Genomic DNA, 22,032 nt, shown 5'->3' on the forward strand with positions numbered 1-22,032 from the left:
TTTCCTTCTTTTTCTATGAATATGCCAAAATTTAAAAATTTCTGTCCCATAATTTTTTAAAGTATTTATTAACTTCTGTACTTTGCCAGTAACTACATGAATGCAAAACAGATTGCTGATTTCCCTACTTAACCTTTTGAGTGTGTTGCCAGAATCTTTCTATGTTCGTGCCTGGCAAAACTCTGCCTGTCTCAGTGTATTTGTCTTCCTTCCATCCAGTGTACACTAACTTGAATGTGTGTATCTTAAAGTGTCTTGATAAAACTAACATGAAACCTCTGACACACTGGAGCTCTTTTGAGGATATCATATAGGAAAAAAATCTGGATATTCACTTTAGCATCAAGTGTGTGTCTTCACGTTGCAGGTGCTGATTTCTGTGGGTTAGAAAATGTTGTGTAATGTTTTGGCTGTGCTTGTGTGATTCAGATCAATAAGGATTTCACACACTTGTTTTGTCTCTATTATTGCCCCTCAGTTCCCCAGTACCAGATTAGTGCAGTGTAACATATGTATAGAATATTATTAGCAGCATCAAAAGAATCTTCTAAGCCCTGTTCTAGAAGGAGTGATGAAATAATAGAATTGTTCTGAGAATATCAGGAAATTCCTGTTGTCACGTGATAACAGAACATCTTGAACTGGATTGAAGTGGTTTCTGGTATCCTCTTAGAAATTTTGACACAATCCTGGTGTAGTTCTTGGGTTCTGTTATGATTGAGATTCTCTCTAACTGCTCTGCTTGAACACATTGCAGTAGTTACTGAAAAGCAAATGTACATTTAAGGTAAGAATGCAGCTTGTGTGTGAAATAGTTGTGATACACATGCTTGTGCAGGATTCATACTAAAGGCTTTGACTTAATTTGTGTTTTATGGTAATGAGGATTCTTGGCTGAAAGTATCTGATGGTGAGATACTAGTTTGTACAACATTGAAAAAGCACCAGTAATAATCTTATTGAAATTGGTAATCACATTGGCATAATAGATGAAGTAGAACTCTGAATGCCTTATCTTCTGTGTGTTACTTTTTTAGTACACTTCTAGTCTAATAGATCTTTTTGAACCATGATTTTATTTCAGTGAACATTTATGACATTCAAACCTCAGCTCTGGGCAGGCAGTACTTTACCGCTGTTATGTAATTTTATATGCTCCTTGGTTCCAGATCCATGAGAAGAAAGAAGATAATTTACATAGGCATTTTAAGCAGTGTTACATTTATTAAAAGAACCAGCATTGAGCTGGCTATCAGTTTGACAGGGTGTTGGGCTGTCTTATCTTCACTGTGCTTTTGCCAAGGAGGGTTGGATCAGATGATCCATGTGGTCCTTTCCAACCTGGTATTCTATGATCTGTTTAAAATAGGTCATCTCAAATTGAATACTAAAAATTTGATATTTAAATAGCAGCCATTGCTTTCTGATGTTTCCACACAGAATAGGCACCTGTATTTGAATCTGTGAAAAGGAGTAGTGCTAGGCACGTGGTAACTTTGCTAACTTAGGAAGCATTGTTTTCTCATAATGCTTTGGTAAGGGTGTCGATAATGTCAAGAACGGTGGAAAAAATGTCTCCATTTTTTAAAATAAACACTCTGCTGAAAGCCATTTGGCTGGTGGTGAGTTCAGAAAAGGCTCTCCTGGTTGGAGCTGAGGCACAGGCACCAAGTAGGAATGATCTTTGATTTCACACTTCTGAATAAAATTCAGTGAAACATTTACTTTTTTTTTATTCACACTTTTCCTGAGGCAGATCAGCTATAACACGTGTCCAAAGAAAGTTTTTTTATTAACTCTGCCTGTGTATCTTGTTAGTAAATCATTTATAGATGCAACAGGTGTACTTGCTAGTTTAAGTTTGAATTTGCTTTCCATTTGGTTTCCAGAGAAAAAAGCAATGCTTGAGTCTCAGCAATAATGATTAATTCATCATTCATCAAGTCACACATCCCTCAATTTTCTAAGAATTAATGTCAAAACTAGCTAAAACTGCTCATTATGCAAGTTCTGAAGTGCACCTTCTGTAACATTACGTACAGCCCACGACTTACTGTCAGACTCCTTGTTAACCATTAGGTGCACCGGAGCCAACTGATTCTACTTAAACAGGCAAGCAACAATGAGATTAACTGTAGGTTAAGTGACTCAAAATAGCAGCTTTGATCCTCCAAGTGACCAGCAATTTAAATGGTGAGGAGACCAGACAGAAAATAAGCATGGGGTTGAGGGAAACAAAGAGGGGGAAGATAGGAGTGACTTCTGAGAGCTTGAGGGATGGTGTGTGTGTTGTACTCTTGAATATTCCTAAATAATTGTTTGTTCTAAGACAGTATTCTCTGACTTTCTTTTAAAATTGTGAAATTCTGAATTGTGAACAGCTTTCACTCAGTAGCTGCAGTTCTTCATTTGAATCTCTCTTTAATACAGCACATGTAATTGGGGCACATCAAATCAGTCATATCCTTAATCTGTAATAAAAAAATAAGCAGTGTTGTGAAATGCGTCATTTCCTAGTATATGTTCTCTCATTGTAACTTCTTGATATAAATTCTGGTGTTGCATTCAGTGATAGGACCTAAAACTGAAAAGGCTGGAATCACTTTTCCATAGTTTTCTCTAAGATGCAGGCTTGTGGTTCACCTGGGTGCTTCAGCAAACTTGACTCTTGCCTGAGCACCAGCTGACTCTTACCACCCTGCCCTTCAGCTGTCTGCACAAGGTGCTGCTTTTCAGCATTTTCAAGACTCAAAAATTCTCTCTCTGACAAGCTCCTCCTTTCTGCAGTTAACAGCTTTTGTATGAACATCAAATGTGAAAAAGCACAATAGAAAAAAAAAAAATTGGCTGTGACTAAATAATCAACAGGCAGGCTAGGAATTTGAAGCACATCTTCACATCCTGCTGTTCCCTGTTTTCTGTCCTTTCCATTCTACTTCCATTTGTGTTGATGTTCTACAGCAAAGAAGGGTCAAGGAGCTGGTCTTCCTGAGGAGTAAAAAGTCCCAGACTGTGTAACATCTTGCTTGGTATCCCATGGTCAGATGAAGGATCAGAGCCTCAGTCTCTTACAGAATTCTCACTCAAATTCTCTCAGTCTGAAAAACAGACAGGGTAGAAGAACCTCTGAGGATAGTGTGTTAAAATGAAAATCCAAACCCTTATTATATAGGCCAGAAATCTTACTTTGAATGTATTTTTAGTGTCAAAAACGAAAGCACCCTTTCCTGACCCAAACCAGCAAAATAAAAGAAAAAAAAAATCTTTTAAGAAGTAAAATGTTTTTCATTTGGGCACAGGAGACTTCTGGAGAGTCTCCTAACTCACCTTGCAGTCTCCCTGAACATGGTCAGAAACGAACCTCTACAATTTCACATGGAATTAGTTTAACACAAATGAAAAGCTAATGCCAAATAATCATGTACAATGTATCTTCTTTTAGCAGTCAGGGTGGGGTTTCTGACAGAAAAACTCTTTGCCCTGTTTCTCTGTACTGAGGTTTGGGGAAGGCCAGTTGTGTTCTGATGTGCCCAGCACGGCCGCTGCGGTGCAGTGCTTTGGGGCTGCCTTCCCACCCCGACTCCAAAATGAGCAGCAAGGCACAATGTTTACTTTTCACCCTTTAAAAATTATTTTGGAGTCCTGAGTGATACAGCAAATAAAAAACTCACATCATGGGAGAGGTGAGAGGATTTTTGTTTCTTCACTTCTGCTTTCCATGTGGATTCGCAGCCATTTATGTCCCTCTTCAGCTCCTTCCACTGCTGGGTTCTTCCACCCTGTGTGCTGTCCTCCCTCTGGAGGACTTGGTTGAGGATTTCATGAGAGGGTCATGATGTGATTTCTCACATGGCTGTGGAACAGCACACAGAAAATGATGCAGTCCTGTTGCTTCTTTCTTGTCAGTATACAGCCTTGCCTGTGCACACTCCTGTAAGGAACTCACTCTTTTTCTTGCTGCCTCCAGCAAGGCTTTGATTCAGCCTATACCAACATTAGTCAGGTTGGTGGTTGACATGGAATGAATAATGACATGAAATAATCTAAATTTCCAGTGAAATACAAATTTTCTTCCTTCCCTTGCACATATGTAGGTGCTTTTACTCTCCTTTTCTCTGTCCCTAAAAACAGTCCCTTTGCATTTCTTGTCTTCAATAGCAGTATCTTCTGCTGTATTTAACAACTTGTGAATAGAATTCCTTCAACACAGTATTAATTTATTTTTGTTTTCAGATAACCAAGAGATAATAAATACGATGCCATATTTGCAATACAGGAAAGAACTTGCTCAAGCTGAGGGGAAGCAAGAGAGATTATCCTAAAATTAGTTTCATTATTTCAGGACTAGTAGGTTCTTTGCTTCTCACTGTTCTACTTTTTACTTACTCACTTGGAAGGAATCTTCTTTCCTATTAGCATTTAACCTCTGTACTGTTAATTTAGGGCACAGTTAAGTAGAAGGCAGATTTGGAAAAGCTATACTTTTGTCTGTTGTTTTTGTTCTCTTCTCCCACCTCCCCTTTTTTTCTTGGAGAGGGGTAGATATTCTTAACAACACTGACTTCCATTAAAAAAAAGAGGAATCCCAAGTATCGGTGTAACTGCTGAATAAACCTTTATTGGGGGAAGGACAAAGAAAGCAAAGGTTCTGTGCAGCACATTAAAATGGCTGTATAGTAGTGTTTTTGGAAACATTCTTCTTCTGCTGCGTAGTCTTTCAAAAAATATATGAAATCCAAAGGCCTTACTAGCCTGGGAGTAGAGCAGTAAAATATATAGGATATAGCAGTGCTTCTTCACATATTGCAAGAGCTGTGGCAAGTATTTGACATATATATTTGTTCGCTTGGGATGGCATTGGTTTTCTTCTCCATGTAAACTATTTTTTTTAGTCTCCAGGGTTTACTCACAGCTTTGTATCTTATCTTTGTTCTGTTTCCCACATAACTCAGGAACAGCAAACAATTCATTTAAATTATGTAATGTGCTCCCTATTCCTGAATATTTTATGTGTCCTTAAAGTATGCTCTACTTTCTTCTGTGTTTCCCCCCTCCCTTTAATACATTTTTAATAGTTTTTTATTGCTGATCAAATAAATGGATAGGGGAGAGATAAGATCAACTTCATTTTAAGACTGTATATCCTTCTTTTGGAAAAACAAAAAGCATTAAATATCTCAGAACTCATCTCTGCACAGATCTCCTTTTCCCTCAGCTCCCTTAATTCTTGGTGTATTTATATCTGTGTATTTTTTCCTGGAGGAAGATAGAAAAGGACTAAGGAGGAGTTGCTGTGGGGTGCAGTATGGACCCAGCAGGTTAGTTTGTTTCTTGATCAGTCCCAGAAATTTTCTAGTGATTTGCAACTAATAACTTGCTTAAGCTCAGGATACTTATAAATATCCCTGATAATTAAAATACATGTAGGTGTGCCCTATACAGATATATGTATAAAGACGTATATATGAATATATATTTAAAAAGTGTTAGATAGTCCAGACAGCTTCTGAGTGAACACTCTTCTGTGAATTGCTTTCTTAGTGTCATCATTGGATTTAAAAAAAATGAATAGGTAAAATACTTTTTAACTGTTGTTATCAAAACCAGTACAAGTCCTCAGTTTTTGTTGTCTGGTTTACTCTCAGAATTTTTCAATGCCGTGAGCTGTTTCAGAGGCTGTATGTGGTTGTACTGAAAAGCAAAGAGCAGAGGCTGCATATCTAAAATGAGAATCAAAAGGAAAGAAAACATTTATCTGCCTAGAAATACGTGTTAAGGTTTTTTAGCATAGGTAGTAATTTACAGTGCAACAGCTGGGCATATTCTGGATTCCTCGTTAGCCTCTTCTTTCAGGATTTCTTTGACAGATGGCACTCACAGATGGACATAACATTCTTAAGGAGCTTACTCTTTCTACTCCCTTACCCACCAGTAACTCATGATACTATTAGAAATCTAAAAGCTTTGACATGAATTAGCCTTACTTAGCAGACTTTAATTTTTTAATCTTTAGAATACGCTGCAGGGTAGTAGTGCTTGTGGAGTTCTTAATCTGTTTACTTAAGTTCTTAGAAGCCAAAATGGAATTTCAGTAAAGTTGACATGGCAAATTATGGCAAATATACAGTCATTTTATTGCTTTTCAAATTGTTAGGATAGTATTTTTTATTCTTATCTTCTGGAGGAAAAATATAGAATGATACAAAAGAGTACAGTTGGACAACCCAGAAACAGCTCTGTCAACTGAAGTACACAGAGTTTAAGCAATTTTCTTGGTGTTCCATTGTAACTACATTGAAATCTGAAGTGAATAAACTTCATATTTAAAGTTGGCTGCTCAATGAAGCTTGTTTCTACCACCATCAGCTTAAATTAGTTTGGTTTTTAGTATTTCAAAGTATCATCTAATAGGGTGCCTCAAAAAGAGAGCAAACCGTGCACAAGATATTTGAATGCACTTCTGTGATAGTTACTTGTTTGTCATGTACTTGGTGTCGTTTCTCAATATTCATACAACTTTGGGCTTGAAGGCCATTATTCTTTCCAATGTTGACTCAAATGGCAGTTTTCCCTGATGAATGTTGTTGGTGTGGAGTTTCTGTTGAGGAATGTGAAACTATAAGCACAGTGATCAGATCCAAAAAAAGCATTGTGACAGCTGGGCAGGTTAGAGAGGCGAAAATAGTGAGTGCCCTCAGCCAGGTCCTCTGCTGCATGTATTTGTAGCTTATTAGAGAAGTAGAAGAACACCAGATGGAGAGAGGAACATGAACTCAGTTTTTTTGTTTTGTTTACTAAGTGCTGTGTAAATTAAAGGTGCCCAACTCTTCCTTCACAAATAATACATAGCCTACCATGGCACAACTTCTGGTTCATGACCTGTTTTTAAGTGTGTTCTTCTACTTTAGGGCCCCTTGCTAGGTGAGCAATCCACTCCCTGCCATCCCATTTTTCCCAGGGGCTCCTTCATTTCAGGTTGCTTCAGTATTTTCAGTATAGGCACAATTAGTAACATAAGGATCTAATTCAAACACCTATTTTGAATCTTTCTGCGTGCAAGTAGTTGGGTTCTGAAGAGGCATCTATAAGTGAACAGCCCTAATGTAAATAATTTTCTTCTGCATGTGTTGAAGTGCTCTGTTCTAGGGAGTTCCTGAGAATGGTCTTTCATAATAAGAAAAAAGCATGCATGTAGTTACTGCAAATTAAAAAAACAATTTAGGTCATGAAAGCATGGTGAGAAAAGTAATCTATGCACTGGAATAAGTAGTCCAGGCCTGAATAATGCCTTGTTTGAATCTTCAGCAATTTCCTTATATATTTTGCCACCTAAAAGTCTTTCTATAAACCTTGCTTTGCTCCTGGCTGTTTTATATATATATGCATACATATGTGTGTGCTGAAGCCATTCTTATGAGGAGATGAGTCTCCTCTGATAGCCAAGGCTTTTTACACAGAGAAAACCTGTGTGACAGAGCAGTGGTGTGGAGGGCTGCTCATGGAGTGGTGTCTGATGGCTTCAGGCCAAGCTTGCCAGCACTTATTATCCTAACAGTGTAAGCAATGTCAGAGACTAACCTTGATTGCTGAGCATTTTGGGATAAATAGGGGCTTTCTGTTAATCAGACTTTAGATCAGGGGAAAGGAAGCTTTTAATTTTAACAAATTTTGAAAGCCTGATTGTTACTAAATGTCAAGATACAATCAAGACAATTTTGTGGTTTTACCTGTCATATCCCTGCAGAGTTGAGAGACAAGAGAGAGGGACTTTGCCAATTTTTGTTTTATGAACTGCAGTTTCCAGTGCAAAAATAGGCATGTTCTTAGTGCTAAGGCTAAAGATACTTTCTGTCTTGAGCCACAAGAACTCAGAAGTAAGCTGCTACAGCTGAACGGGTAGTACTTTGGTGTTACTGCATTTCAGCATTAGGTTTGAGGAGCTTTGGTACAATGTAACCAGAAGGTTATTATGAAATCAAATTGAGAGGGCAGCTTTAGTCATAATTTCAGAATTGCAGGATGGGTGAGGTAGAAAGGGACCTCTTTTGGTCAGGTAGTCTAACCCTCCTTCTCAGAACAGGGTCACTGAGAGCAGATTCCCAGGACGCATTTCCCGTTGGATTTTTTGAGTAGTCCTTTCCAATTAACCATAATTCCGGACTTTGATCACTGAACGGCACAGTACCTCCAGAGCTTTACAATACTGTGCTGTAATTATGTTACAACTTGTTTCATGTAAGAATATTTACCTAATTCCCCAAGTGTTGTCTCCTTGATTTTTACAAATTGCATTCGGTTAGTAGCAATTTTTACTAATTTCCTGTGGTGGTTTTCAGACTTCTCAAACCAAGTATTTGTTTTTCAAATCGGTTTTTGTTTTTGAAAAAGAAATAGGTAAAAACATTTCTGTTTTGTTCCTCCCATCTTATATTTGCACGTCTTTCAAAACTTTCATGCTTGTACCTCAATCTTTTGTAGCAGGAGAGACCATCATAAATAGCTATTAAAAACTATTAAAATTACCCAAAAAAGAAATATAGTACAAGGCTCTCATATTTTCATGCATGAAATTTTACTCAATAATACTATTCTGTTCAAGATCAATGCATTATTAAACATTCAAATGTTCAATACTTAGTGTGCCCAATTTTATATTTGAGTCCTTACAAGTTTTTTTGGTCTAATACAGTAACTCAGCTACAAGCCAACTTATAGAAGTTAAACTTCTATATTCTTGATCCACTCTGAGAGGCCAGTTAACTTGGATTTGGGTTTTTAAATTTGTTTTTAGCAGTTCCTATGTCAAACTATTTCAATTAACTTCCATTTTTTAATTTGAACTTTTACAAGTTTCAGAATGCATTGGTCTTCCTCTTACACGCTTGATTGTTTGACATAAGGAATTGTCTTTCTGATAATGTCTACCACACTTTTATTCTTATTTCATTGGTGTTTAAAATCACATCTGTAAATCAGCCTTGTAAGGTACCAGATTTACAATGGTTATCTAATAGCACAGTGTGTTCCTGGTTTTAGTCTGTAAAGCTGACAAGGCAGTAGAAATAACTCCTAGACAACCACAAGTGACTTTGCCCTGACATCTCTTTAAAACGCTACATGAGGGGCCTAACCTGCATGTGAGGGTTTTTTCCATAGATATCTGGTTCTGTCAGCTGATTAGCATTTTAGATGAAGACAGTAGCTATGGGGAGTATGTAGCTGCCAAGCATTTATCCAAAAGAATTTTTCAAATCACCCTTTTTTACTTATTTTTTTAAAAGAAGGAAAAAAATGGACATAAGCAGGTTTTAAAAATAATTATTCTTGGTTTGCAGCTGTTATCGTGTTTGAGATATCCATTACTTGGAAACAAATACATATGCACAAAGCCCACAGGGAGACATTTTTCTAAGGCAAATTAATTCTAGGATATTATAATATGATGTGGTGGAGCATATATTTATAAGCCAGTAACTACACTGTTCAAGTGTTCAGGAATGAATATGAGTGCCTGAACAAACTCAAGATATATATGTGTTGGCTGATGTACTCATTCCCTGTTGCTTGTTATTATTTCCTTTATTAGCATTTGAAATTCATAAAGAACATTGGATACCATAAGGTAAATACTGTGTTGTGTCCAGAATACTTGTCTGTGTGGCAGAAATTAAAGACTGTGGAGCAAAGGACTGGGAGAGGACTTGGAGAGGTCAGCTAATACTTTTCTTGGGCTGCAAGGCAAGATCAAACTGTAGCTAAACCAGTCTTGACAGACGTTTGTCTAACTGGTTTTAAAAGAAAAGTGATGGAGATGGTGACACTTCCTGAAGCAATTTGTTGTAGTGTCCTATTGTCATTATTATGGGAGTGTTTTCTCATGTTTCATATGAGTATCTTTCATTGGTACTTAAATTCCACACTCAGTGTGGGAGAGAATTAATCTATTTTGCATTTTATACTCGAGTCTGTGGTGCAGATTCTTCGTAGGAAAAGAGAATGTAATGTAATTACCTTATTTTTAGTGAAAACCAGAATTATTTCTCTCAATCTGGTCAGGGACTTAAAAAAGTATACTTTGGCAGAAAATATGGTCTGGAACTAAGTTAGTTTGGAAGTATCTGATTCTGTAGGTGCTGTAATAAATGTACTGCATGCAGTACATGGAACCTTGAATTCTGTATTGTTTTACATTTAGTTTTGTGATATTACTAAGAATAAAACTTGGTTAGGATGTGTGACAGTACAAATACAAAATTGTCCACACTGATCAATAAATAATGACTATATCACACATCTAGAACCTTTATTGTTGTGGTTTGGTTGATGTTTCAAACTAATTGATGAGAGTCTGTCCATTGAATGTAATGAGATTTAGAGGAATCTCCTGCTGCTTAGACGAGATTCTTTTAGCAGAGGTGAATTACTGGGTGTTCCTGGAACAGCACATACATAATAATTTATTATCAAGAGTTAAAGAGAAAACAAGGGATTTTTACACTATTAAGATACTGTTTAAAAAATATTATAAAATAAGGTTGATTATAGCATTTATGTTTTCCCTGTAGTTGTTCTTATTAAGGCTTAGATTCTGAAGTGTTCAGGCTTTGGCTATTTCTATTAACTTCAGGGCTATATGCAAGGCTACTACATCTTTTTTGGTTGTAAGCTTTAGTTTGTCAGCTTTACATGAAGCAGGTTTTGTTTAGTATACAAACATGCTGCAATGGTTTGGGTGCTATATAAATAATAAGGCTGAGATCAAAGTTATTTAAATGATTTTGGTTTCAATCGAAATACGCTCTTTTTGGATTTCACCCAAAAATGAAGGAGTGTCTGTTTAGGAGGAGGCACAGTAGAGTCTTGATAAGAGGCACGGTTAATGAGGTACAACATATTCCAGTTTTCTCATGCTGCTATCTTGTGCAGCCTATCTTGTTGGGATTACTAAAGAATAACTGCCGACTGTCCAAATCTAATTTGGCTCAGTGCACATTGGTCTTTCTGCCAGATGGAGCCTATTTCCAGTTTTGCTCATCAGAATTCAGATAAACTGTAGTTGGCAGAATATGGCAATGCTGACTTTGATATAACCCAGTCCACTGTAATGGAAAATAGAAATAACCTGCTGGACATCAATGTCCATACATTTGATTGTGGAAAAAGGCATTATTTGACCAGCACTCTTGGTGTAAGTTCACCACTTGTTTCGCTCTGCGTACCTAAAGCAAGCTGTCAGTAGAGCATCACTGAATACCTTAATAAAAACTTCACAGGCACCAAATTTTCTCATTTCATTGGAGTGCTGCCAAAACCAAATGTCTTCGTTTTTAATCATGGATGCAGCATTTCTTTGTGAGAGAGGTATATGGAAGGAAAGTCTGCCTGAAACAACAGAAGGGAGTGAAATAAGCAGTTTGCCAAACTTCTGTCCTGACAAGGGATAATCCTGTGTTCTAAAGGAATTTTGGATAAAAAGTCCAGGCATTCTGGCAGTGAAGTCTTGGTTGTGGTTTTTTTTTAAAGTAGGTAACTTGGCAAAGGATGGCATTTCTTGTTGTAAGAGTGAATAACTATAATCACTGATGTCTGCTTTTAACCTTTTGATTTATACTTTTGGGGAATGCTGTTGCATGTACAGTGAGAAAATAAAGTGCTGTGAAATCTTTAATTTGTAATAAGCTATCTGGATCAGTTTCTCTGTGCCAACAGTTACACCTGAAACTGATTTATTTTTCTCAAATGCTGGTATTTTAATTTGCATTGGTAGCATTAAAAAATACTGTTCATGTGGAGTTTTCACGGAAAAATAATTTAATATAAGCTGTTCACTTTCTTCCTTGCTATTCAAGAATAGCATGTCTTGGGGGCATGTGACCTGTTTAGGAAAATTAATGATTTCCATGCTTTTCTAATGTTAGCATTAGAAATAAAATTTTGTTTTCCAGATTATCTCTTTTCTATCTACTGGGCTCAAATAAAGTGGTAGTTCAGCTACCAAATTGCTCCTTTGATTTCAGACAGGCCTATTTCTTTATTCAGGCTCAGCTCGTATTGTGGTTGTTGCATTTAGAACAGTGTGAGTCCCTTTATTGTCATTTCAGTTCTGCTGGTTCTTTAAGAGCTCAGCTGTGTATGCAAGGACAGTCCATCAGCATCTGAAATGGTTATTCCTAGGAGGACATGTTGGACATATTAAGAGGTTCCCACTTGCACCATCTGGCCACTTTTGTTGATCTTGCAGAGAAGAACTTGCTTTTTCCTCCGTTTCTGTCTGATCATTTATGTTTTGAAAGAAAAAATAATAATACAGATGAATAACTAAAACAAGTAAATTCTGCATCATAACTGTACAGTTACCACGGAGAAGAGGGATCCCTACTGGTCACAAAATCTTTAATGCCACTTAAATTTAGAAAATACAAGCCTGTGGGTTGACCCATTGGCACAATCTTTGGTAGCATTTGACACGACTGCTGCTCAGTCATTCTGGTACAGTTTTAAACAAATGTGTCCCTCTATTTTTGATGCGTCTTCCAATCTGTTTGTCTGGTCCCCTCCTCCATGAAGCTGCCCTTGAAACAAAATTAAGTTAAGATTCTTCTGAAATCTGCTGCTTCCTGTTCTGTAGACCTGAGGAACTTCCTGTGGTCTTGCAAACAACAGAATTACATTGATCCAGTGATTCAAGGAATGACAGAGATGAACCTTAGGAACCCATACACTTTGAAACCATAAGATGATCAGATAATTCAAGTTGTAAGGAACTTAAGGGAGTTTTCTAGTCCAAATTTCAATATGCAAGACCTCATGATTCCTTAAGTTTCCTTTAGTATCAGAAATGAATCCGGGGGAAAAAACCACATTCACGTGTATTAAAAATTCTTTTTTAGTTTATTTTACAGCTGGAATGTGCTATGGATTTAGCATGTCTCAGAGGGAATACTTTTTCTTGAGTCTTACTGAACAAATGAAATTCTACTCTGGCTCATTAACAGAGGAATCAAAATAAATGGCAATAATCCAGGTATCTGCTGTAGTCCTATTTCAGAATGTTGTTTATATTAACACAGTTAGTATGTAAAATGTTTGGGTTTTGATTACAGCTTAAGAAAGTAAACGGTTTTAAAGAGAGGTGAGTGAAGTCATCTAGGTAAACATGCCCATCTGAAGAACAGCTCCCCAAATAAAACCAAGAAGCATTATAAGGAAGGCTTCATTAACAAATTTTCAAATTTTTTTCATTAGCCTTCACACTTTTTTCAGTGCAAATGAAGTATTCCGTATTACACACTGTTTACTCCTATTGCCTACTCCAGAAAACAGCAGCAAAGCTGCTGTGCAGTGCTGATTTTCTCCTTCAGTCACGGCCAACAAAGCTCAGAAAAGTAGAAGTTGCTCCTGGATACTCTGTTGGGGTTAAAGTTTAAATGGACATATGTGTTTCTAGAGAAGTTTATTTGGTCCAGATTTCCAGTTCCTTTGGTGCTGTTAAGTCACTCATTGGGGGAAAAAAAAAGTTTCTTTGAGTATGCTGGGTACTTGGGTTCCCTTAATTCAGTGTAGAGCATATTTGAAGAATTTGTTCTAGCTTGGCTTGTGCCAGGTCCAGCTCTGGCAACCTGCATGCCTGGCACACTGGGCTTCCTACAGGAGCTGCTGTGAGAGTAGGGCTGAACTGCCTGGGACTTGGTCGAACTCAGGGTCTCCAGAGGGCACAGTGGTGCCAGAGCCGTTTCCCCAATTCAATACTTGTTCCCACTATAAATCTGGCTCATAAATACCTTTCAAATGCTTATTCTTCTTGAAAGTGAATTAGTATTTCGTATTCCAAGTGAGCAGACCTTTTTCTTTTATTGCAGTGAACTAATCACAGAGTTACTAGGGTATTTGGGCTCCACAGCCTTCTAGCCAGATGATATTAGCTGCTTGACTGAGCACCATGGTTCTTGTTGAGTGATGTTTAAATGGTCTGCCACAATCACCTAGTAACTCTTATCTACAGAGATTCAGCCCAGTGGTCTATTCACTAAGCCATATAACTTTTCATTATTTGCTCATTACTTTTGCCAGATTTTAGCTACTTGGTCTGGAATTTTCCTTCCTTAGTATTTGCCTGAAGCAGTAAGTGTTCCTCTTTCCAGAAACAAGACCAAGAAACAAGGATTAGTCTTCCTATATAGATTTTTAATTAATAGAATAATTCTTACAAAACCAAAGAGAAAATCTTCTGCTGTGGGATGTGGAGACTTGAAATTCAGGACAGAATCCAATCTGCCTTGAGTCATGGATATATTTTTATTCCTCTGCTCCCCACCTAGATATTTTCAGGTTATAATTTTTCCCTCAATATTCCAGTTGTTACGAGTTCCAAACAACCATGTGCAGAGTTTGATCCCTAACTACTTTGCAGTTTTCTTGTGCTGTAGCTTTGCACTGTTTCAGAGCTGTAATACTGAAGGAATTTGGGGAGATGCTGATAAATAGACATTAGAGACAGTATGGAGTGTCTCTATTACTGATAGTTCTCTTCCATTTGGTGCCAAAGAAGATTACTATGCAAATTGGACAAAAACTAGATATGAGGAAAGAGGATAGTTGTCCTGGATCACAGGAATGGGAAGCCAGTGGGAATAGGACTGTGAGTAAATAGTGACTGCTGAGAACTGAAATGGGAGAAAATAAAAGATTAGTTAAATTTGAACAAGCAGGGAGATGAGGACTTGGGAGTGAAGAAGCTGAGAGAGAAAGAAGGAAGTAGAAGGGGAGGAAATTTGGGGTTGATAGGCTGCGGAGGATTGGACATCTCAACTTCTGAGGTGAGTCTAGGAGAGAGAGGAATAAAAATGCAGTTGAGATGGAAGTAGAAGGAAGCAGTCCATACAGTGAAGAAACTGAGATAAGCTGAAGGTGGAGTGAATGTGAAGAGAGAATACCATATTCTCTTTAGGACAGGAGAAAGATTGGTTCTGATCACTAAAGACAGTAAACAAACATCATTCAAAACTAAACCTAGAACAAAACTCATCATTCTAATGCAATCTAACAACTGCAGGCTCAGTAGAGATGCATGGTTTATGACATTATTTTTTCCCATAATCACTACCTTCACACTCTTCAGTTACACTGGCAATAATTACTCCTGTTCTTTGTTCGCCTCTGGGGCTCATAATTTTCTTTCCCTTTGCTTATAGCCTACTCTGCTGTGCAGGTGCCAGCAATTCTTGTCTTTCAAACCGTCTTTTATTAATGTAGTTCACAATTCAGAACAGTTGTTCATAACCCATAGCTTCTGTTACAAGAGCTGAAAAGAATTTGTATTTATTAAGTTGGTTTTTTCGTTTTTCCTTAACTAAAAATTGTTCTTATGAAATTATTACTGAGCATTACAAATGCCACTCTGCAAGAAATTGTTCCTCTGAGTGCATTCACTGTTTGCAGGTTTGGTTTTGCACAGTGTTGACAACACAGTGAGATTTTTCATGTTTTCTGCTGTTTTGTGAGATTGAATGGGAGATGTTGAGATGATGATGATGATGATTATTAATGTTATTATTATTTCCCTTGGGAATATATTAAAAGATAGAACATGGATAAATGGAGCCTCAAGGGTGACTCATGTTTTTGTTTAGCTTGAACTAGGTCCAGCTTCTAGGAGGAACTGGATTTTAGGTGCATGTTTTTGCAAAGTGTTTTAAACTGAAGTTGTAATTCCAGCAGTCTCAATGGCATGTGTTTGTTTTTATTTAGAAGCTTGTTTAAGGAATGTTTTTGGTGGGTGAATGCAAAACAAACAAAACTATCTCAGTCTGGAGGCTGCAATTCTTTGGCATATCCAGTGTCAGCAAAAATCGAGTGGAAGAATGGTCTTAAGAGAATGGACTCGGTTATTTCTCCTGATTTACTTCGTAAAGAATTGTCTTTATGCTCCGTTGCAGGTTGTGAAAGTATGATTTCTTGCAGTGTTTGCTTTCTACTTTGGAAATATTTCTGCATATTTGAAAGGTGCTTTTCAGCATGGGCCTCTGCTTGCTTGTCTTTGAGTAACACAAATTCAGGAAGTACTTTTCTTTCAAACAACGAACAGTTACTGTGTTAATTGTCACTGAGTGTATGACACTGTGACACCTTTATGCCACAGCTTCTAAAATGTTGTTCAAGGTGTGGTTCTAATTTTTTTCCCATTACAAATTATCAGTAAGCATTGTCTATAACTCAATTTCTACTTGGGGGGAAAAAAACCCCAACAAAAACAAAACACCAAAACACAAACAACAATATTTGCTCTCAGGTGCAATGTGAACATTTTAGCTTATGAATATTTTGAGATTTGTCTGCCAAGAAATCGGTGACATTCGTTTTATAAGTAGTTTGAGGAATGAAGCAAAGTCAGGAATCACTCATTTTGTGTTCTTATATCTTGTGTTCTTATATCACATGTTTGTGTTCTTATATCTTGTAAATGTTAACTGAGAAAATATTCGTAGACCTTTATTTATGCAGTCATAACTTATGTTATGAATATAATAGATAAGGATAGCATAAGAATCTAATAATGTCATATGTTTTTAAAATGTAGCTTATGTATATTTCTAAGACCTATACTTAACAGAAAAGAAATTTCAACATTTTAACCTAATTTATAAGTTGAACAAGAATTACCCCTCTGGTAACTGAGAGAACATAGATGCTTTTTCATCCTACTCATCTGCACAGTGGGAACATACACTCTACCTGTATTTCAGTACACTTAGGAAAAACCTGGGACAAAAAAAAGGTCAAGTTTACAATATAAGGAGTATTTTATTATGTTGCCTGCTTAGAAGGATATTTCCATCTGCATCATGACCTGAATGAGGCAGCCAGAGTTTGGCAAGCAGAGCTGCAGTAGTGCATACAACGATCATTTCAGCAGAAGTATGACAGATGCACAGAGTGAACCGAGATGCACGTGAGAGAAGAATGTCAGTGAAAGACAGTAAATCTAAAAATGTGTTAACTGTTTCAGGATTTCATTGGCCTTTGTTCTGTTGTAAAATCTAGGGGTTGTTTTCCAGCTCTAGTATAAGCGTGCATCTTCCACTGGAGACCGCTTTACTAAAATTCTTCAGATGATTTACAAGTTTTATATACAAAAGCTCAGAGCAAGCAAGATTCTCCTGTCTACCCTTGAGACATGAGAGGAATTTAACTACACAATTCTTAGTAAAATTAAGAAGCATTGTATGATTTGATTGATCTACAGCCCCTGTCATGAAATGTCCCTAGTGCAAATTTCACCGTATCACGAGTGACTGTCTTCTATGTACTGATGGGTTGCAGGTTTTGAATGAAAAGACCCTTGCAGAGTTGATTCTTGGAATACATCTTATGCAATACATTTTTGTACTAATTCTGAAATTGGTTTAATTGCAGGGATATAAAACCAGACAACATCTTGATGGATATGAATGGACATATTCGATTAGCAGATTTTGGTTCTTGTCTGAAGCTGATGGAAGATGGAACGGTAAATTAGAAAGAATGATTCATTCCTAAATATTTTTGCTTCAGTCCTTTGGTAGCCACAAAATGCATGCTAATAAAGGGGAAAAGTGCCTTATGTCAAATGAAATGGAACTGTAAGTGGTATTGGTATGTAACTACCTTTCTTGAAACTACAACTGTAGACTGCTTAGATTTGCAGTATATTAGAAACTTTTTAGATGCATACAGTCAACTCATGAATAAGTAAAGAGAAGCTGTGCTGTCAATGCCAAGTAGGTGTTTATGATCTATGAATCTCTCAGTTTTAAGCTCTGAGCTCTAATCTTTATTGAAAATGTAAGCTTTAGTATGAGCAGGATGAGATACTGGAATGTGATGATGTTCTACTAGTACATTTAAATTTGCACAGTATGCAGTAAGTGTGACTAGAATTTAATTCCAGTATGTTTAATCATGTCCCAGAGGGCTACAAAGCATTTGACCTAATATATGTGATTACCTAATCTGTAATTGCTTACTGGCTCTAATCCTGACAATTGACAGTTTTCTCCTTTATCTATTTTTAAATATTGATAATAGTTTAGCAAAAGTGTATTATTGGGATCCCTGTGCATGCAGTGCCTTGGATGCTTAAGTATTTCTTTCTGAATTTAGAAGCTTTTGTTTGTGTTTAGTTGTTTTTGTTACAACGAGAATGCTGGGCTGCATTTATATATAAAGGCACAGTACCACAGTGTCTGTAATGATGAAAGTTGATTTTAATCCTGAACATGTAACTTCTCCAGGTCCAATCCTCAGTGGCAGTTGGAACACCAGACTACATCTCTCCAGAAATCTTGCAGGCCATGGAAGATGGAAAAGGGAAGTATGGGCCCGAGTGTGACTGGTGGTCCCTGGGCGTTTGCATGTATGAAATGCTTTATGGAGAAACGCCCTTTTATGCTGAGTCCTTGGTGGAGACCTATGGGAAAATAATGAACCACAAAGTTAGTGCATTTTCTGTCTGTCTCTAAGCTAATTTTTAATAATGGGGTAACTTGAAGACACATTTAAAAATAAGTTTTTATGTACTAATTATGTTAATGTTCATAAATATAGAACAAAAAATATGTTTCCATGTAGTAAGTTTATGGTTATGGATTGCAGATGGCTTTGCTTTGGGATAAAGCTAAAACGTAAAATCTGGGCTTGGAAACATGGATTTTAATTCACTCTGTGGAGTCAATCTTGGCTACATTGCTTCAATCCTGTTGTGTTACTTTCTTCTGGTGAACCCATTCCTTGGCTTATGCAGAAAATTCTGAAATGTTCTTCCACATGGAGGTAGCTGTAGAATACAACAGCTGTAGTGTAAGAGAAATTTAAATAAAGAAGAAAAACTAGAAGACAAAAAAATTTTAATAGTTTCTATCCTTAGCAGAAGTCTTTTCCTTGAAACCTTAGTGCATGTATTTCAGAGCTGGAGTATTTGCACATTTCTTTTTCTACATAATGATTTTCACTAAGAAGTTAGTTTTTCCAAGTTTTTCGTGGTAATAAACTATTTCCTCTTGTTTTAATCTTTAAGGAGAGGTTTCAGTTTCCTGCTCAAGTGACAGATGTCTCTGAAAGTGCAAAGGACCTCATCCGAAGGCTCATTTGTAGCAGGGAGCATCGACTTGGACAAAATGGAATAGAAGACTTTAAGAACCATCCATTTTTTGCTGGGATTGATTGGGACAACATTAGGAACTGTGAGGCACCTTACATCCCAGAAGTCAGCAGCCCTACTGATACATCAAACTTTGATGTGGATGATGATTGCTTAAAAAACTCTGTAAGTATACAATTAACATTTTGATGAATCAGCCTTTGCAGCATACTTTGTAACGAAATGGACATAAAAGGCAGTTTATTTCATGTGTTCTGCATAAATAGCAATTAGGTGCTGCTTTGAAGAACTGTGAAGGGAATACTTTCATAGTTTGAAGGCTGGTCTTCCAAACTCAGTCACGTAAGGATAACTTTTGTAAATTCATTGTAGCTTTACATGTCTTCAGCTAATGTACATCTGTTGCAGTGACAAGTTTAGTGTCCCTGTCTTATAAAGAATAATAGATTTACATGCAGATGGTCTACAAGACTGTTTCTAGCAGAGCATTGTTAAGACTTAGTGTAAGTTTGCATATTGCATTTTACTGTATTTTATTGCTCTACTCTAATTGCTCGTATCGGTGTTGGATTCCATTCAGTTTGTTTCTGCTAAATTTTTCTAGCTTTTTTTCTGACTTGAGTTTTGAGGAGAAATGTTACAGCCATTTCTAAAGGAACAAGAAAATATTTTTACCTTTGCTTCAAATGCTTTGCAGCTATTGATTTTACCAGACTTTCTGTTTCTATGCTTTTGAAAAGGAGCTTTGACAGATGATAGATGTCTTAGCATTGGAGGAATGCCTTGTGTTCTCTCCTTGGAAATATCTTTGTGTGTGTTTGTGTGTGTCTCTGTTGAAAGATGCAGAAACCTGCTGTTTACATGGGAGGTAAAGCATTTTCACCACTTTTACTTTTGTTTTCTGAACTGCATGTGCATCTCAGTTTTCTGGGGCTGCAGATAAGAGATAGGCAACATGAATTGATACAGACAGGTGATGATTATTTACATTCCCTTTCTTCCAAGTACACATTAAAATATGGAAAACACTGACTAAAACACTTTGTCGGTCTCTTCTCCCAAGAAACAAGCCACAGGACAAGAGGAAATGGCCTCAAGTTGAGCCAGGGAAGGTTTAGTTTGGATATTGGGGAAAATTTCTTTGCCAAAAGGGTTTCCCAGGAAAGTGGTCAGTCAACTATCCCTGGAGGTATATAAAAGACATGTAGATGTGGTGCCTAGGAAGGCGGTTTAGTGATGGACCTGGCAGTGCTGAGTTAATGGCTGGACTCAATGATCTTAAAGGTCTTTCCAATCTAAACGGTTCTGTGATCTTTGATTAAATCTCAGAGCCCTTTTCCTTATAGGCAAATTACACCAGTGTAGCTGCATAGGATGACTTGCCTTCTTTTCTTTTTTTTCCTCACTTGCATCTGATCTTTCCACCTCCTTTCACAACTAAAGTATTTTTATCTTAAAACTTTTTTATACAGTCTTCAGATACCTGTTTGCATATTATTTTGTCCAACAACAGCTATGAGGATCAAGTGGCTGGAGTGGTTGCTGTATATAATAGCAGGTCTTTGTTTGTGAAGCTGAAATAGCTTTTGGAGGTTGTTCACACATTTTAATGTTGTCCATTCCACCACTCCTCCTTTCTAGAGCCCAGTCTCCCAACTGAGGCTCTCATACTGTGCCTGTGCAGTGTGAATGCTTTACCATCATGAAGAAACAGGGAGCTGCAGGTGAAGAAAGAATGCTCCTCTGCTGAGTTACTGGACTCTCAGCTGAGAAAATGGAGTCCAGTTCTAAATTTGCTTTAGACTTTTGGGGGTGAAAAGCAATGCCCCTGAACTGTGAGAGATGAATGCCAGTTTCTAGAGCTTCTTTTTCAGTTTCCTAATTTGAAACATCTGAAGGTTTTGTTCTGTTATTTTCTTGCCATTTCTTTTCACACCTAGAATCTCAGACCCGCTGAAAAAACCTAGCCTAAGGCATTGCACGACTGAGAATATTTTACATTTTTGCTTTGACTGGTGGACATTGTATTTCATATTGCTTTGCCTCAAATTCCTTATATATGACTTGGAGGTATTTTCTCCTCCATATTTCATACTTATCTTTTGAGGAAGTTCCACATACTCGCACTGCTATTATAGAGGTCAGCGCCACAGATAAGCCCATGAGACCTCTTTTTTTTTTTAAAAATTCTTGGCAAGATTTGAATTGCATAGAGTAAAGGAGGAAAACCCAATGCTGAAGATAAAAGACAGTGTTGAAAAGCCATGATTGTTATTCTTCCTGAACTTTGAATGAGACCGTAGTCCCATGGAAAAATTATATACATAATAATGAAATTTAAAAAGTATGTTGAGCATACACACAAGCATAAAGGGCAAAACTGTGCTGTTGAGGCAGCCTAAGTTGTGCTGGGTTTTAGCTTTTAACTGTTTGGTTTAGTAGCCTCATTCAGAGATACGATAGATTCAGCTATAATTTTCTCAGCATGGTTGTACAGTTAAATTCACACAAGCAGCAGGAGATACATATCTTGATCTCTGCAAAACAAATTCTTTTACAGAATCTTACCTTACTATCAATAGATACGATATTTTAGAAGAGATACCTGGCTGGTAGCCAAAAATTGTCATGTGGGCTGTTAAAATCATGCAATTATGCATTTGATATTTTTAAAGTTATCTGTAAAGACAGTTTTGAAATTGGAATCTATGAAAGGTGAAAACAAAATGTAAAGGAGAAATAAAATTTTATCTTTTCTAACCATAGTAATCTGTAATAATTGATATTTTTATTATGATTTAGTGGAAAATTAAGTCTTTGTAATTTGGTCTTGTCCTTAGTTTCCAAAATGCCCAACTTAATGAACTTACACAATCTAGCAATATCACTAGTGTTGT

At 37.0% G+C, this 22,032-nt stretch overlaps 1 protein-coding gene across 13 annotated transcripts in view; it reads left to right on the plus strand.

The window, feature by feature from the left end:
- The window catches only part of CDC42BPA (CDC42 binding protein kinase alpha), a 184,512-nt gene that overhangs the window by 86,569 nt on the left and 75,911 nt on the right, over window positions 1-22,032 (plus strand). For all 13 annotated transcript variants that reach the window (XM_017730140.1, XM_017730150.1, XM_017730145.1 and 10 more), the window contains 3 exons: window positions 17,413-17,506; window positions 18,270-18,470; window positions 19,052-19,300. In XM_017730140.1, coding sequence (XP_017585629.1) covers window positions 17,413-17,506; window positions 18,270-18,470; window positions 19,052-19,300 — 544 coding nt within the window. The remainder of the gene's footprint in view (window positions 1-17,412; window positions 17,507-18,269; window positions 18,471-19,051; window positions 19,301-22,032) is intronic.

Source organism: Corvus brachyrhynchos, unplaced genomic scaffold, assembly GCF_000691975.1.
Source record: "Corvus brachyrhynchos isolate BGI_N302 unplaced genomic scaffold, ASM69197v1 scaffold101, whole genome shotgun sequence".
Taxonomy (NCBI): domain Eukaryota; kingdom Metazoa; phylum Chordata; class Aves; order Passeriformes; family Corvidae; genus Corvus; species Corvus brachyrhynchos.